The 15,425-nt window shown below is 69.3% G+C and overlaps 1 protein-coding gene across 4 annotated transcripts in view; it reads left to right on the forward strand.

The window, feature by feature from the left end:
- The first annotated feature begins 1,207 nt into the window (after positions 1 to 1,207).
- SEMA3F (semaphorin 3F) overlaps positions 1,208 to 15,425 on the forward strand; it is a 35,541-nt gene continuing 21,323 nt past the window's right edge. For 2 of the 4 annotated variants that reach the window (XM_054729830.1, XM_054729832.1), the window contains exons 1-2: positions 1,208 to 1,693; positions 5,470 to 5,625. In XM_054729830.1, the coding sequence (XP_054585805.1) occupies positions 5,514 to 5,625 (112 nt within the window). In that variant the 5' untranslated portion in view covers positions 1,208 to 1,693; positions 5,470 to 5,513. Of the gene's footprint in view, positions 1,694 to 4,697; positions 4,837 to 5,469; positions 5,626 to 15,425 lie in introns of those variants that run through there. The other 2 variants (XM_054729831.1, XM_054729833.1) reach the window with 2 other exon arrangements.

Here is a 15,425-nt window from a genome sequence, read left to right on the forward strand (position 1 = left end):
TCCGGCCTCCAATGGCCAGCCTCTGCCTGGATGGAGCCTGTGGGCCAGGATCCCCAACATCCCCACCCCACCTTTGCAGTCAGCCAGCCACTGGGTCAGAGGGAGGGAGGCCTTCCTTAGAGGGTCTGAAGCGGGGAGGAGAGAGGAGCTGAGAGAGGGGATAGAGAAAGGAGGAGGTGGGAGGAAGAGGAAGGACCGGAGGAAGAAAAAATAGGGGGAGGGGAAGAAGAGGGAGGGGGAAAAGAGGAGGGGAAAGGAGAAAGAGAAGGGGCGGCAGAGGAGCGGGAAGGAGAGAGGAGAGGAGAGAGGAAGGAGGAGGAAGGGGAGGGATAGGAGAGGAGGGAGGGAGGCTGAAGGGCCCATGCCCCTTGGGACCTTAGCAAAGTGCCTGGGGCCGGGCTGAGACCCGTCCAGGCTGGTGAGGCCATGACCTTGGGGGGTGGGTGGGTGGAGGGTCCCTTCCCACTCCTTGCAGGGCCCTGGGGTCATCACGAGGCCGTTTGAAAGCAAATGTCCGTTAGGAGAGGAGGCAGCCTGGCTGGCCTCTGGGACATGGACCTACACAGGGCGGGTCCCTGGGGCCGCTGGCTGGAATGGGCTGGCGGTTGGCAGCCCTTGAGCGGCTGGACAGAGCTGCGAGCTGGACAGCCGGGCCGGCGGGGGCTGGAGGGTGTGGGCAGCGGCAGCGGTGCCAGCCGTCCCAGGGGCTGCACCGCCACCTGCTGAGCGTCCGGGGCAGCCCCGGGTCCTGCGCTGCGGGATTCGCGCGCGGCCGGCCGGCGGGGAGTGGGAAGGAGCGACACGGCCAGGGGTGCGCAGGTGAGCCGGCTCCTGGCTGCCGGGCGCGCCCGCCCTTCCCGCCTGGGAGTTGAGCGCCCGGGTAAACACCAGGCGCAGAGCGCGGCGGATCCACCGAGAGACAAAGCCGGGGCGGGGCGGGGGCGCCGCCCGCGAAGCCGGGGCGAGGGCGCGGGGTGCAGAGGAGCCTTCCTTGCGCGGGGGGCCCCTCAGCCGGGGAGACCCCAGCCTGAGCCGCGGACAGGTGGAGCGGGGGCGGGGTGGCGGCCGGGCGGGTCCCGCCCCGGGGGTGGGGCCGGGGGGGGCGGGGCCGCGCTATGCAAATGTCGCCCACGGGCGGCCAATTGCCGGCGCTCCCCGCGCGGCTCGGAGCACCCTGTCCCGCCGGCGGCCGCGAGACCAGAGCGAGCGAGCGAGCGGTCGGCCGCGTCCGGCGAGCCCTGAGCGCAGCCAAAGGCCGGGGCGGGCGGCGAGGAGCGGCGCAGCCCCCGCGCGGCCGCCGGGCCCCAGCCCAGCAACCGGGCGGGCACCGCGCCATCGGGCCGAGCGGAGCGGAGCGCAGCGCCCGGAGCTTAGCGCGCCGTCGCCCGCGCCCCGCGCCCCGCGCCGGGGAATGCGCCCTCGGCGCGCCGGCCAGGGGGCGCCCGCAGCCCACCCGGGGGGAGGCGGCCCCGCGCGCCCCTGAGCCTTCCCATGGCCCGGGCTGGGGCCCGGGGCCTCGGCTGCTGACCCGCTCGAAGCCCTCGGAACCCGCTAAGCCGGGGCGCGGCACCGACACCGACACCGACCCCGGTTCAGGCGCAGCGGCGAGAGGGCGCGGGCCGGGCCATGGCCCGGGGGAGGCGCTAGCGCGGGCCGCCCGCCCGGGAGCCCAGGCCCCGCCGCCGCGGAGGAGGTGAGTGCGGCGGGAACGGCGGGAGCGGCGGCGGCCGGCCACCCCGCGGTCCTCCGGGAGCCGCGGCGCCGCAACTCTGCGGAAGTGTCCGCGGCTCGGGCGTCGGGGGTCGGGGGGCTCCCCGCGGACTCGGGGCGACGCGACGAGAGCGGGCGCTGTACCTGTCGGTCTGCCCGGACCCTTTGCCTCGGGGCGACCCGGGGGTTGGAGGATGTGGCCTGCGGAGTCCCCGGTGTGCAGACAACTTTTCCCATCAGGTTCTGGGGGGGCGCTCCCTCACCCCCGCCGCCACTCCCACGTTCCCGGAGCGGGAATCCGGCTGCCGCTGCTCCGGCTCAGCCTCCCACCAGCGCCTCGGGCAGCGCTGTGCCCGGTGGGTGCGCCCCTGCCTCAGTGGCCCAACCTGACCACCCTCTGCTCAAAGGAAGCTCCCCTGGCTGCCCCCAAGCGGAGGGTCTCCGGGTCCAGGGCAGGGGACCGCCTCCCAGCACTGGGCCAACCGAACCCCTGCTGCCGGCGTGGGTTTGCTGCTCCAGCAGCGAGTCTCGCGCCATCGGGGACCCAGCTGTTTGTGGGGGGTAGGTGAGCTGGCAGACCTGCAGGCAGCCCGCATGTGGGCCGCCGGGCCCCAGTGGCGAAGTGGGCAGGGACCCCAGGCCCGCGAGGGGCCCTCCTAGAGCAGGTGGGACTGGAGGTGTCAGGGGGGCCCAGGAGGGAGGCGGGGGGCTGGGGCCTGGCCGGATAGGTAACTTCTCATTCCTGGGGTGCTGTCTTGTGAACGCCAGCACCTGGGGGAGGGGGCAGACCTCGGGCACTGGCGTGTGTGCCCTGGAGGTGGGCCCGGTTGGGGGTTCCTGTCCTGAATTCACCCAGCTCGTCTCCCAGAAGCCTCTGTACAGTTACAGCCCCGGGACCTGCACCCAGGGGTGGGGGCTCATCCCAGCCCCGGGGCTAGAGGGAGCCGAGCCTGTTCCCAGGTCCCCACGGGAGTGTCGGGGAGCCAGGTCACCGGGCACGGCTGCCCCTCGGTACAGTTCGGGGAGCCAGATCCGGAAGTGTGGCTGTGGGGAGCGGCCAGCAGTCCCCCACGGCCCCCCTGCTCTGCTCGCATACCTTGAGGGGGAGGATGGAGCCGAGCCCAGGTGACCTTGACTGGGAAACCCCACCATCGAAAGGGGTGGCTCCGCTTCCTGGTCGGAGGGGTGTTGGGGGAGGGGGAAAGCTTAGGAGCCGGCTGGCCTGCGCAGGGGGCATGCCCGGGGCCGGGAGGGGGTGGGTGCTGTTAATAATTTCTTCCCCGTGTCCCCCACAGCCCCTGCGCCTGCCCCCCTCCCCCAGCAGCTCCCAGCTCTGAGGAGCCAAGCTCCCTTCCCTGAGGCGGGCTGCCCACCCCCGCCCCACCCCCACGCTCAGCCTGGGAGGTCTGGGGCAGGCCGGACAATTCTACCACCTAGCCCCCCCGGCCCGACCCCAGGTGCCTCCGGACCCCCTCGATCTCCCGCCCCTTCCCTGCACCCCTCGCCAGCCCCAGCTCCTCGGTTCTTTGTTTGAGCGTCTCTCTCTGTCCCTCCCTCTCTCCTCCCTCTCTCCTCCTCCTCCCTCCCGCCTGCCTTCCTCCCTTGCTCCCTCCCACCAGCCTTCTTTCCTTCCTTCCTTCTCTGCTCTCCTCCTGGTGGGCTCCCAGGTGGCGGTGCGGCTCCTCCTCTGTCCACCCACCTGGGCCAGCCGCCGGGAGCCTCTGGGCTGGGGCTCACGGGAGGCATCCAGCGCTGGCGAGGGGAAGTGGCTACAGAAATGCCCTCCCCATCCTCCCTCTGTCCTCCTTCCTTTCTGCTCCTCCTCTCTTCTCCTCCATCCCCCAGGCTGCCAAAGAGGGGCCTGGACTGGGGCCTGAGGCCCCAAAAGACTTGAACATCCCACATTCACCCCTTTCAAGGGCTAGAGCATTGTGGGAGGGCCTGGCAGGAGCCCAGGAGGGCAAAGCCCCCCGCCTTCTTGGACACCTTGGGGGACTCCAACACTGTCCTTGGTGACCCTGACCTTGTCACCACGAACGTGGGTGCAGGAGAAATGAGGCCAAGGAGAGGAGGGAGGGGAGAGAACCGGAACCCCCCACCCCCTCCCACCCCTACGTGGGATCAAAGCTCCCGGAGGGACTCCTCCCAGGCCAGGACCCTGTCTCCCAGCGTCTTTGAGCCCCACCCCACTGGCAGGTCAAGTTCTTGAGCAAACACATGCCTGTGCGAACATGTGTGGGCATGCACGTGAGCGTGTGTGTGTGTGTGTGCGTGTGTGCGTGTGTGTCCACAATGGTTAGTGGGGCCTCCCGGGTGTACCCCAAGGGGTGTGTGGCTGCACAGCCCTTCCCCACCTGCCCCCCATCAGCCTGCCATTCAGCCAGCACCAGCCTGGTGCCCCTCCCCCCCCCCCCCCCCCCCCCGCAGGCAGGGAAGGGGTGGTTCTGACTCTCCCCTCCCCCAGCCTCCCCGGAGGGAGCGTCTGTGATGGGGATTCGGAGGGAACAGAGGTGCCAGCACCCAGGAGAGGCCTTCCACAGAGGGCGCCCCCTGGGGAGTGGCCGGGAGGCCCCAGCTGCGCTTCCTGTCTGAGGGACCCCGCGGTTGGCCCTGGCAGGAGAGGCCAGGGCTTGGGGGAGGCGGGTCAGGGAGGGCACCAGGGTCTGCCCAGTGGGGCCTGGCAGTCAGGTGGCGGCTGGGCCTCACCCAGCAGGTGGCAGCCCGTGCAAGGGACTCACCGGCCCCAGGCCCTCCCCCCGCCCCAGGGCCCAGCAGGCACCTGGGCCCGGCCTCCCGGGAGGAGGGGGTAGCCAGAGCAGGTCAGGGGGTGGGGCTCGCAATGTCGGTCCTGGTGCCCCCCCTCCGCCGCCAGTGCATCTGGGGGGGCGGGGAGCTGGCGCTGGCTTCTGCCGGGAGGAGCAGTATGTTCTGACAACTGGTGCTGGGCTGCGTTTACCCAACAGCCAGGCTGCCTGGGGAGACAACACTGGGAAGCATCGCGCTGAGACGGACCCGGGGGCGGGAGTTCCGCAGGGAGCCCGCGGGGCCCCCGGCTCCCGCCGCCCAGCGCCCCCTGCACCTCCCGAGCAGAGCGGGAGCTCCTCCCCGCGGGAAGTCCTTCCGTAGGTCTGACCCGGGTCCCTCCTGCTGTGGTTTCTGTGAAAGTGGACTGCTCTTCTCTGCCTCCTTTCCTGGCTGCTGCGCGCTTCCGCTTGAGGCTGCGAACGCGTGCCTCCCCATTCTCCGCTCCTCCGTGCACCGCGCCCCGATAATCAGGCCCCGGTTCCCTGTGTGGGGGAGAGGTTTTGCTGGAGCAGGCAGGGTGGGCCCACCGCTTTCCCCAGCCTTGGGGGGGGCGCTCGGTTGGGGGCGGGTGGGTATGAGGGGGAGCCTGTTGGGAATGCAGAGGCTGCGGACCTGCCTGAGCCGGGCCCTGGGGGTGCAGCCAGGGCTGGGCCGGAGGCCGGGAGAGCGAGTGTCCAGTCCCCCCCCCCCGCCCCCCAGCTCTGCTGACCCAGGCTGCACCTGGCTGCTCGGCCTTCAGGGCCATCGGTTACGTAGACGAAACGGCCGAGAAAGGGCGTGAGGTGTGCGAACTGGCACTCGGCCCCGGGCCGAGGGTGTGCGTGAGGAGACACCGGCACCCTGTTTGTTCAGACGGGGAAACTGAGGCCCTTGGCGCCATTCCAGGCGGGGACTGTGGGTGGGGCAGGACCCCCCCTCTCGGCCTCACATTCCCATCGTGGCTCTGCCCTCCAGGTGTCCAGACCGCTGAGCTGCTTCCTGGGCCCCGGCCTCCCACGATGCCTGTGGCTGGTCTCCTCCTCTGGGCTTCCCTCGTGACCGGGGCCTGGCCAGCCGCCCCCGTCCAGGACCTCCCGCCGGCCACGCCCCGGGTCCGGCTCTCCTTCAAAGGTAAGAGGCCGCCGCGGTGCCCGGCAGCCCCCTCTGTGCACAGCGCTCGGCCGCCCGGCCGCCCGCCCGCTGCACGGGAGCGGGAGAGGGGAGAGGGGAGAGGTCACGGCAAACGAGGACCACACAGGTGGCCCTGGGGGGTGAGGTGGGGACAGGGAGGTGGCGGCTGCTGGGAAGGCGGGAGGCGGGGCCACTCAGACATTTTGGAGAAGGGTCCTGAGCCTGGGTCCCTTCTAGAGGCAGGAGGTGAGTCTCGGCCTCGGGCCTGCAGGGTCTCCTCTGAGCGCGGCCGCGCCTTCCCAGCTCGTGTCTGCAGAGGCCCCGGCGCCCGCTCCGTCTGGCCCGGGGGCGGTCAGAAGTCAGCAGGCACCGACTCCCGGAAGCGGAGGCGCAGGACCTGCTCTGCAGGGGTGTGGGCGCTTGAGGAGCCTCCCTGTGGGCGTGGGTGGGAGGCTTCCCAGGAACTGGGGAGGGTGCTGTGGGCTGTGACCGGGGGAGGCCACCGGGTGAGCTCTGGGAGAGCGTGCGCTGTGGCAGGCCCCAGCTCCTGCGTCCCCGGGGAGCACTTGGGAGCACCTGGGAGGGTGCAGGGACGGGCTGGGGTCTGCAGAGGGAGAGGGTCCCGCAGCTCCGTCACCTGAGGCACCGGCAGGCGAACACGCGTGGCGCAGGGCAGCGGCCGAGGCTCGCTCCTGGCCCCTCCTTGGAGGGCTGTGCCATCGGAAGTCTGTGCCCCTGGGTGAGGGCCAGGGGCCACGCTGGGGCCTGCGGGGCCTGTGTCGCTCCCGAGTTCCCAGCCGTGGCCCCCTCTGGCCCGAGGTCACCGGTCCAGCCGCCTGCCCTGGGTGGGGCGGGCTCGGCCTGGCTGGCCAGATTTCCGGGCACACATGTCGGGGTGAAAGGCTGGGCGAGCTCTTTCCTTCCTCAGGCCTGGCTGCAGCCCAGCGCGCCTCACCTCGCCTCGCCTTGCCTCACCGCGTGCCCGTGTTCCCCAGCCGCGCCCCTCCCGGCCCCGGCCTGCGGGATGGGCCAGTGGGGGGATGGGTCAGTGGGGAACGGGTTTCTGAGGATGAGCCTGAGGAACGGGCGGCAGAACGGGTCAGCTCGGTTTGCAGACGCAGCCCCTCTCCTAGGCCGAGAGATGAGCCATTTATTCTGCTGACACCCGCCCCCCACCCCCGCCCCCGTGGAATTCCTCAGAGCAGATCAATAAATCTTGAAGGAGCCTGATTCCCCCTCGGTCCCCCTTCCCAGCAGCCCAGGGTGCAGGCAGGGGGTAGGTCACCCCTTCCCCCACAGGAGGAGGGTGGGTGGCGTGGTCTCCACACCCCAGGGACCCTGGAGCCCAGACACGCACTCGGGGTTATTTTTGCCATCGCCCTGGAGACCTCGGTCGGCTCCCCTTAGACCTTCTTGGCCTGCCAGGGGCCAAGGCTTTGTTCCTGTTTCCCAGAGAGAGAAACCGAGGCTCGGGCAAGGGCAAGGCCAAGGTCAGCCAGGAGGCAGAAGCGAGGCCAGAAATAGAACCCTGGTGCCCTGGCCTTGTCGACGCCTGACGCCCACATCAGTCAGGTCGATTCGCTCTCAATTAGCTCTGAAGCCAACACCCGCGGTGACTAAAAGCCCAGCTCCTGGCAGGCAGCCTACCGAGCGCCGCCGGCCCCGGCCGCCGGGGTGGGGCTGCGGGAAGCCGGGCCACCCAGGCCTGGGCCTCGGGGCCTTTGCACACGCAGGTGTCCCCGCCCTGAGTGGCCTTTCCTGGTCCCCACTGGGTCTCGGTCCTGGTTTTGTGGTTGACGTCACCTAGTTTACCAGAGAGGTGAGCACCTACTGTGCGCCAGGCCCTGTCTGAGCACTGGGGACTCTGCAGTGAACAGGAGGGCGTACCTACAGTCCAGCCGGCTGAAAGACAGTGCGCACCCTGTCGCCTGTGTCACCTGGGAGCCCAGCTCTGACTGTGCGCCGGGCCCTGGATGGTCCCAGCCAGGTCATGAGCAGGCAGGGGCCCTCGCTGAGGAGTGCGTCCTCGCCAAGTGTGTGTGGCGTGAGAGCCGAGGCCAGCTCCTGCAGCCCTGGGTCCCACAGCCCGGCTGTGGCCTGGGGAAGGAGGGGCTCCTCCTAGGCACGGAGAGGGTTGCTCCCCGAAGCACTGGTGGCCACTCTGGCTCCATGCCTCAGTTTCTCCATCTGTGCCTCGGACGGATATAGCAGCTGGCGTCCCAGGCCTCAGGGACCCGGTCCTGCTGCAGTGGGGAGGCGCTGGCATACGGGCATTCCTGCCCAGGGCAGATAAAGGAACAAAGGCAGGAACTGGGCCAGACTTGGGTTTGCTGCCTGCCCGTCCGCCTGGGCACCCCCCGCCAAGCCTCAAGCAAAGAGGGGGGAAGGGAGAAGGGACCAGGGTCCAGTCAGAGTCGAGGGCTCCAACGGCCCAGCCCTGAGCTTCCATCAGCAGCACAGCCAAGGTCAGGCAGAAGTGAGGGGCCCAGTGGGGGACCCCAGGAGCAGGCAGGGTGTTCTCTGAGCTCACGGTGCCGGGGACTAGAGAGCCGGGACCGCAGGCCCCTCTGTCCTCCACCCTCCTCGCCAGGCCTGGGTCCCCTTCAGCCCAGAGTCACCGACGGAGTCTGGGAGAACAGCTCCCCTCCCCGCACCTGAGGGCACCACCTTGGCTGCGCGGGGAGGTGCCGGCCTGCCAGGGCCTTTGTTCCGCTCGGGGAATGCTCACTGCGTGCCAGGAGGCCGCCCCGCAGGGCTCCGCTGCCCTGGGCTGGCTCTGGCTGGGCCTTGGGGCCCAGAAGTGTTCAGTGGGGGAAAGAGGTCGTGTGATAACATGAGGGGGCTGGGCTACTGGGGAAACTGAGGCAGGGGTAGGGAGATGGGGCAGAAGGCCATCTCGCCAAAGGAGGTCAGGAAAGACGCCCACAATCGGAGTGACTGTAGGAGCCCCTGATGACGACCAAGAGGTGGCCTCCGAGGCCTGAGGCACCCCCTGGCTTCCTGGGGGCCTGGAGGCTTCCCGTGCCCCTCAGGAGCAGGACCGAGGGGCGCCTGTCCCGGGACGGAGCCAGGGCGGCTGGAGGACGCGGCCCCCAGCCCTGTCCCGTGAGCTGGGGACAAAGCTCCAGGGCCCTGCAGCTCCGCGTCTTCCCAGCCTCCCTCCCCAGGAGAGGCCTGGGGTCGCCCTGGGCTGCATTCGTGCCCCCAGGACACTCTCTCCCTTCAGAAAAGGAAAACCAGGCCGAAACCGGTTTGGCTCAGTGGATAGAGCGTCGGCCTGCGGACTCAAGGGTCCCGGGTTCGATTCCGGTCAAGGGCATGTACCTTGGTTGCGGGCACATCCCCGGTGGGGGGTGTGCAGGAGGCAGCTGATCGATGTTTCTCTCTCATCGATGTTTCTAACTCTCTATCCCTCTCTCTCTTCTTCTCTGTAAAAAAATCAATAAAATATATATATATAAAAAAAAAGAAAACCAGGATCCCCAAGGGGCAAGGGCTCCCGGGTCCAGTGAGGCCCTGCTGGCCCGCCCCGGGGCCACCACTGACGTCATGTGCATGTGGCATCCGAAAGCCAGAGTCTGCACTTTCCTTGTTAGGAGACGCTGAGATCGGAGGTTAGGAGGGGTCACCGTGGGTGGGGGTTGTGCAAGCCTTGCTGGCGCCTTGCCCCAGTCCCAGGCCTGATGCACAGGCGTGCAGTGAGGTTGGGGAGTTAGAGGACCCACCCTTACCCCCCGGGGCTCCCGGGCCAGCCAAGCAGGCGTGGAGCTCCAGGTTGCAGGGGAGGCGGTGAGGAGCCGGGGAGCCCGGGAGCTTCGGAGCTTCGAGGCCAGGAGCGGCTCGGGGAGCTGGCAGGGTCAGGTGGCCGAGAGCGGAAAGCAGGATGGGTGTGTGTTCCTGGATGAGCCAGAAAGAGGGAGGAAGGAAGACCCAGCTCGTGAACTTGAGCCCAGATCCCTGCATTTGGAATCAGCTTTCCTGGAAATGGGAGCTGCCTCCCTCCTGAGGGGGGACTTGGAAATGGCCACTTGGGGAGCTGGGAGGTCCTGGGGGCTGGCTCCCGCCCCTCATTGGGCCCCTCGCTGCCCTCCGAGGGAGCAGGGACAGGTCCTGCCCGAGCCCCGCCTGTCAGCCAGGCCAGGGGCTGGGCCTTCAGCCGCGGTCCCGCCGGGTCCAGCCAAGCTTCGGACGGGCCTGCCATCGGCGGGGACCCAGCGGCGCAGGCCTGGTCTCCGGTTCCCTGGTACAGCGCCCGCCCCTTCCTCCTTGGCTCCAGCTCCCCTTGGCACCGCGCGGGAGCTGGTGCATGCTCAGGGAGTAAATCATGTTCCTTGGCAGCCCCCGCTGCTTCGTAATCGTAAAGAATTTAAAGAGAAACCGCCAAGATAAAAATCTCATCCCGCTCATAAAAGCATCTTTCACCCTGTGGCTTGGAGGCAGCCGCCGGAGAGGGCTCCTGGCTGTCTGCACCTGTCTGTGCATCCCGCCCCGTGACCCCTCCGGAGATGGGGGGGGGCCCGGGGGTGCCTTCAGAGCCCTGCCCCCTGGCTCCTGGGAGACCCCCAGCTCCCGCCTGGCCGCCCCCCCCAGGGCAGGGAGTGGGCACTGAAAGTTGGTAGGAAGCAGAGGTGCAGGTGGTGGCCTGGAAGCCTCGGGCTGTCCTGCTTGCATCCTGGGCCTCAAGTATCTGAGTCCCTCTGTGTCCCTGCTTCCTAATGGGGGTGCACACGGGGTGCACACGGTGCCGACCTCGTTGCGCTGTTGGGAGGATTAACCGTGAGTCCAGCTGCGGCCCCAGTAAAGGAAGTCTCAGTAGCAAGGAGCTCCGCCGCGGGAGGCGGACAGGTGAGGGCCGGTCCGGGGTGCCCCGGAGCCCCGCACGGCCCCATCCCTCCCTCCGGTTTCTGACCTTTGGAGAGGACTGCAGGCAGGACCCTGAGCCCTGTGGGTGGAGTGGGGTCAGGAGGAGAATGGCTGTCATGGGCATCCTGGCAGACTTCTTGGAGGAGGCTACCTCTCAAATAGGGGGAGGGCGATGGGGGAGAGGGAAGAGCAGGAGCAGAGGCGGGTGTGCGCTGTGGCACCTGGGAAGGGGTCTGCGCTTGGTGCCAGGGGCAGTCTGTATTGTCCTTGTGACTTTTAAGCTCTTTTTAATCCCGGAGGTGGCATCGCCGTGGGGAAATCCAGTGTTAGACATGCATGGGGGAGGGGAAGCCTTGGAGGGCGACCAGCCTGGCTGGGCCCACGATCAGCTGCAGGGACCCCTCCTGGGGCGCTGTCCTGGCTCCCGCAGCTTGTGCCGGGGACACCAGCCCTGGCTGCTCGCCGGGCGTCCGCGGGCTGGGCGGGAGCGCTGGCCTGATCTGGCCTGGCCTGGCGCTGGCCTGGGAATCTGAGCCCCGCCTCGAGGGGCCCCTTGGCGCTCTGGAGAAGCAGAGGAGATTCCTGCTGCATTTTTCTTAGAAACAGCAAGAGGGCCTTTGCCAGAGGCCTGGATGCCAGAAGGCTCCGGTCTGAGTCCCGAGTCCCCAGCCCAGCTCACGCGGGCCCCTGAGCCTGCTGGGTCTGCAGCCCCCAGGGCAGCTGAGCAGCCCCAGGGAGAGGGCAGCGCCTCGGGGCTCCAGCCCTGACCCCTGGCCCTGACCCCGCAGAGACTGAGCCTGGGTGCTGGCTGCGGAGGACCCAGGAGGCCCGCGTGTGCGGGAGGGAGGCCTCGGCTGTGCGCCGGGCCACCCGCAGGCACGGCTGTCTGCTCCCTCTCCGCAGGCGGGGACAGCCCAGCGCAGTGGCCCCTCTGGGACCAGGAAGCCCTCTGAGCGGGAGGCTCCAGACCCCCCTCCCCCAGTCTTCTTCCTTCCTCTCCCTGCCCCCGCCCCCGCCCCTCTCACCGGCACCCTGACCCGTCCTTGGCTTCCTACCCGGACAGGCTCTTTCCTCTGAGGTCTCCCCACTCAGCCAAGAGCTGCAGTTCTTCCCGCTACGGCTCGTGCTGATGCCCCACGTCCCTCCCAGGCCGAGTGCGTCCCCGCTGCGCAGCCTGCGTGGGGCTCCGTGGGCCGTGCACCGCCATCAGCGGGACAGCCGCTGCGTGGGGGTCTCGCGCCGGGCCCCGCGGCTGGGCCTCTGCCAGGGCGCCCACTGTCACTGTCCAACACCCCCCGGTGTCAGCACAGGCCTTCCCCCGTGGGCTCCGAGCTCAGCCCCACCGCACCCCCAGGGACGGCCCTGAGCACGCATCTGCCTGCGCGGTGCCTCAGTTTCCCCACCAGATGTTGGGCAGGGGCTGAGACTGTGTGGGGCACCCTGGGAATCCTGCAGGGACCCCAGCAGGCCGCGGAGGACCGGGCAGAGGTGGGGCTGAGCTGTCCCTCGGTGATTTATGGGCAAATGAGCCGCGGAGTTTGTTGTCTTTTGCAGCCACAGGGAGGAGGCGCTGAGGAAGGAGCGAGGGGTTTCCGGGCCGGGCTGGAATGTGGGAGGAGGGGCAGGGCGGCCTGTGCAACTGGAGGCTCCGTCCCCACCTGAAAAGTGGGTCAGTGCAGCCCTCCCCTCAGACCAGCCCCCACTCCCCACTTCTTGGGGCACATTCCTGTGCGAGCCGCTCGCCCGGCCGGCGTCCTCCCACTGGGTGCGCGGGGCTGGCCCCCCCCCCCCGCCCCGCCCGGCAGCGCCCTGGACCGACCGAGCCCTCTCCAGGCTGGGCAAGCCCTGGACTCCGCCTGGCCGGTGAATGCCCACAGGGCTCCCACCATCAGCTGTGTCCACCTTGAGGCCCATCTAGGACCCGTGGCCTCTGGAGCCGCCAGCCCAGCCCTCGGCCGATCAGGCGCCCTGGGGCCTGGCGGAGGGCAGGGACCCGGGAGGCACCTGGGCGCAGGCACCCGCTGCTGGGACAGAAGGGGGGCCACTGACGTCCTGCGGGGAGAGGGGTGGCCCCTCGGGTTCCGCTGGCCTGAGTGCCAGGGAGTGACCCGCCCTTCCCTCCTGGGCGGAGCAGGTGGGCGCTGGGGCGGAACGGGCGTGGGAACCGCGTGCCCCAGCCCCGGGCCCAGCCTCAGCCCCCAACCCTCAACCCCCAGGCCCAGTCCCAGCCCCCACCTCCCAGTCCCCGCCCCAGCCCCACACCCCAGCCTCCTAACGGAGGGCAGCCTGCCCCGGCTCCCCTCAGCTCCTGTCCAGCGTGTTTGCTGAGCAGCGGGATGTTTACAAAGGAGCGGCCCCTCGTCCCAGAGGGTTTCCCGTCTTGAGGATTCCATTGGGTCGGGCATGTCAGGGATGCCGGCGGCACCCATCCCCGCCCCGGCCAGGCTGGCAGCCTTGAGGCGCCTGCCCCTCCCCCCTCCACTCTGCCCGCCCCCCCCAGACAGTCCCAGGAAGTGGCAGCTCTAGGTGGTGAGATACGTAACTGGGTCCCCGTGCAGACGTTTCAATTAAATTCAGTCAGAGCGGTTATTGAACACCAACACGCGAGTCATTTACATGTTAATTACGTTGGAGGGCCGAGAGGCCGTAATTAGCTGCTAATTGGGTGAGAGCGGCTGTAATTGGTGTTGTTGGCACCGACCTGCTCACCTGCCTGGGGTGGAGGAGGGCGAGTGTGGGTGGCTCCGGGGAGCCCTCTGGGTCTCCAGTCTGCAGAGCCTGGCTCAGGGGTGGGGTCAGAGAGCCTGTGCCCCGAAGGAGGCAGCTCGGAAGGACGCAAGGCAAAACCCCTGGATCTGGCTTCTAGGGGTTCCCATCCAGGACATCCTGGGGGGCGGGGGGACTGGGAGAGCAGCCCCTAGAGCATCGGGGGACCTGGACCTGAGCAGCTGGGACCCAAGGGGCCCCTGCACTTGGGGGCTGCGGGGAGGGCTGCGGACACGCCTGAGGGCACACGGGCACGTCCCCCTGGGGTGCTGGGGCCTGGGCTGGCCCGGCCAGTGTTGGCGTTTTGGCCTCGGGGTCGGGGCAGGTGGGGATGCTGAGCAGGGGGAAGCTGCGTGCAGATCTTTGGGGCTGCCCTGCCCCCAGCTCAGGGGCCAGGGCTCCTGGTTCCCGGGTTGCAGGGCTGTGGCTGCTCGGTAAAGGCCGATGAGGCTGGGAGCCCGGGGCCAGCCCCGCCCGGGCCTTCCTCGGGGGCCCCTCGCCGCTGTCGCTGTCGGGGAGGGAGAAAGGGGCTGGGCCCCCCTCCCTAGGGCCCCTGGGGGTGTCCGGGGGGGCTGGCTGCACTCTGCCACTCAGGCTGTTGTCACTGCTGCCGTCTCCTGTCCGCCTCAGTTTCCCTCCTCCGAAGGGCCGGAGATGAGGACTGAGAGACCCGGCCAGCACCCAGCCCCATTTCTTTTCAGCTCAGGATTAGGGCTGCGCCAGCCCACGTGAGGTCAGAGGTCAGGGCTGGGCTGCGGGGACCTGTCTATCACCCCCGGTACCAAGCACAGCCGGGGGAGGTGCCCTGTCAGTCAGCGCCCGCTGCTTTGTGGAGCTGTAACCAAGGGGGCGGGCGCCCACCTCCGCTCCGAGAGCCCCTTTCTGTGTGTCCTGGAGACGGGCAGCGGGGGCAGCGGGGGTCGGAGCCCCTGCACTTGGGGGCTGCGGGGAGGCTGCGGACACGCCTCCTCAGCGCCGTCCTCGCCCACCACCTCCTTGAAGCCAGGCAGCACCAGCCGCTTCCAGAGAGCCGGCCCGGGGACCCCAGGCTCAGCCCCGAAACTGCCCATGGGCCTTGGCCAGGCGTCCTGGGCGGGACCCTGGGACCTTGAGCATCGAATGGCCATGGGGGAAGGGGGGCGGGGCGCTGCGGAAATGAGGTGTCTGAGGCCAGAAGAGGCTCTTCCTTCCCTGATGACAGGAAAGCCTTCCCGGATGTTGCCCCACGCAACCTGCGTCCAGCCTGGGCGGGGGCGGGGGCGGGGGCGGGGGCGGGGGCGGGGCGCGCTCCTGGAGGTTCCCCAGGCCCATCGCCCTCCCTCCCCAAGGTCAGAGCCCATCCAGGCTGGAGTCCCAGCACCCACAGAGCCCTGGGTCGCGCCCCCGCCCCTCCCTCGGCATTGCCCTGGGAGGGCACCCCTGCCCTCCGAGCTGGGCCTGGGACACGTGGGACACGTGGCGCAGCGGCGGGGACTGGCCTGAGGGCATCACCAGGCTGGGTCCGCGGGAGCCACACACACCGATGCCCCCTCGGCCCCCAGATCCTTGGCCCGAGTCCTTGCTCCTTAGAGGGGCTGGGACACCTGCTGACTGCCCGGGTCGGAGCAGGAGGCTGGGCTGGGGCCCCCTGCCCTGGGCTCCCTGGAGGAACGAAGGCCCCAGGTTCTTAGCCCCGGGCAGGGCGGGAGCGGGGACAGGCCTCCAGTGGTACCCCCCCGCCCCCGGCCTGAGGGAGCACACTGCCCCGGACCCGGGCTGCCACAATCTGGATGCACGCTCCGCCCCCAGCCACCGCGGCCCTGGGGAACTCCCACCCTCTCCCCGTCTCCCTCAGGCGGCAGCCGAGGGGTGCTTTGGGGTCTCGCTCTGCTCCTGTGGGTCGGGACCGGGCTGAGCCAGGTTGGCGTTAGGGAGAACGGGGCTGAGTCAGCAGGAGCCCCTGGCCCTTTGCACTCCCCACCCCAGCACTAGGAAGTGGGGGGCAGGGACGGGCAGGGTAGATGGTGACCCCAGGTGGCCCGCTTCCGTGGGGAAGGACCTCCTCTCCCCTCCGAGGCAGAGATGGTCCAGAAAGGATGGGGGGCGGGGCAGAGATGCTCAGCGTTCGCATGTCCTGTCCCCCTGGGCCCCTCGAATGACGGTCTGGGGGAACCTGAGGCTCAGGCAGAGAG

The sequence above is a fragment of the Eptesicus fuscus genome, chromosome 18, assembly GCF_027574615.1.
Source record: "Eptesicus fuscus isolate TK198812 chromosome 18, DD_ASM_mEF_20220401, whole genome shotgun sequence".
Classification (NCBI taxonomy): domain Eukaryota; kingdom Metazoa; phylum Chordata; class Mammalia; order Chiroptera; family Vespertilionidae; genus Eptesicus; species Eptesicus fuscus.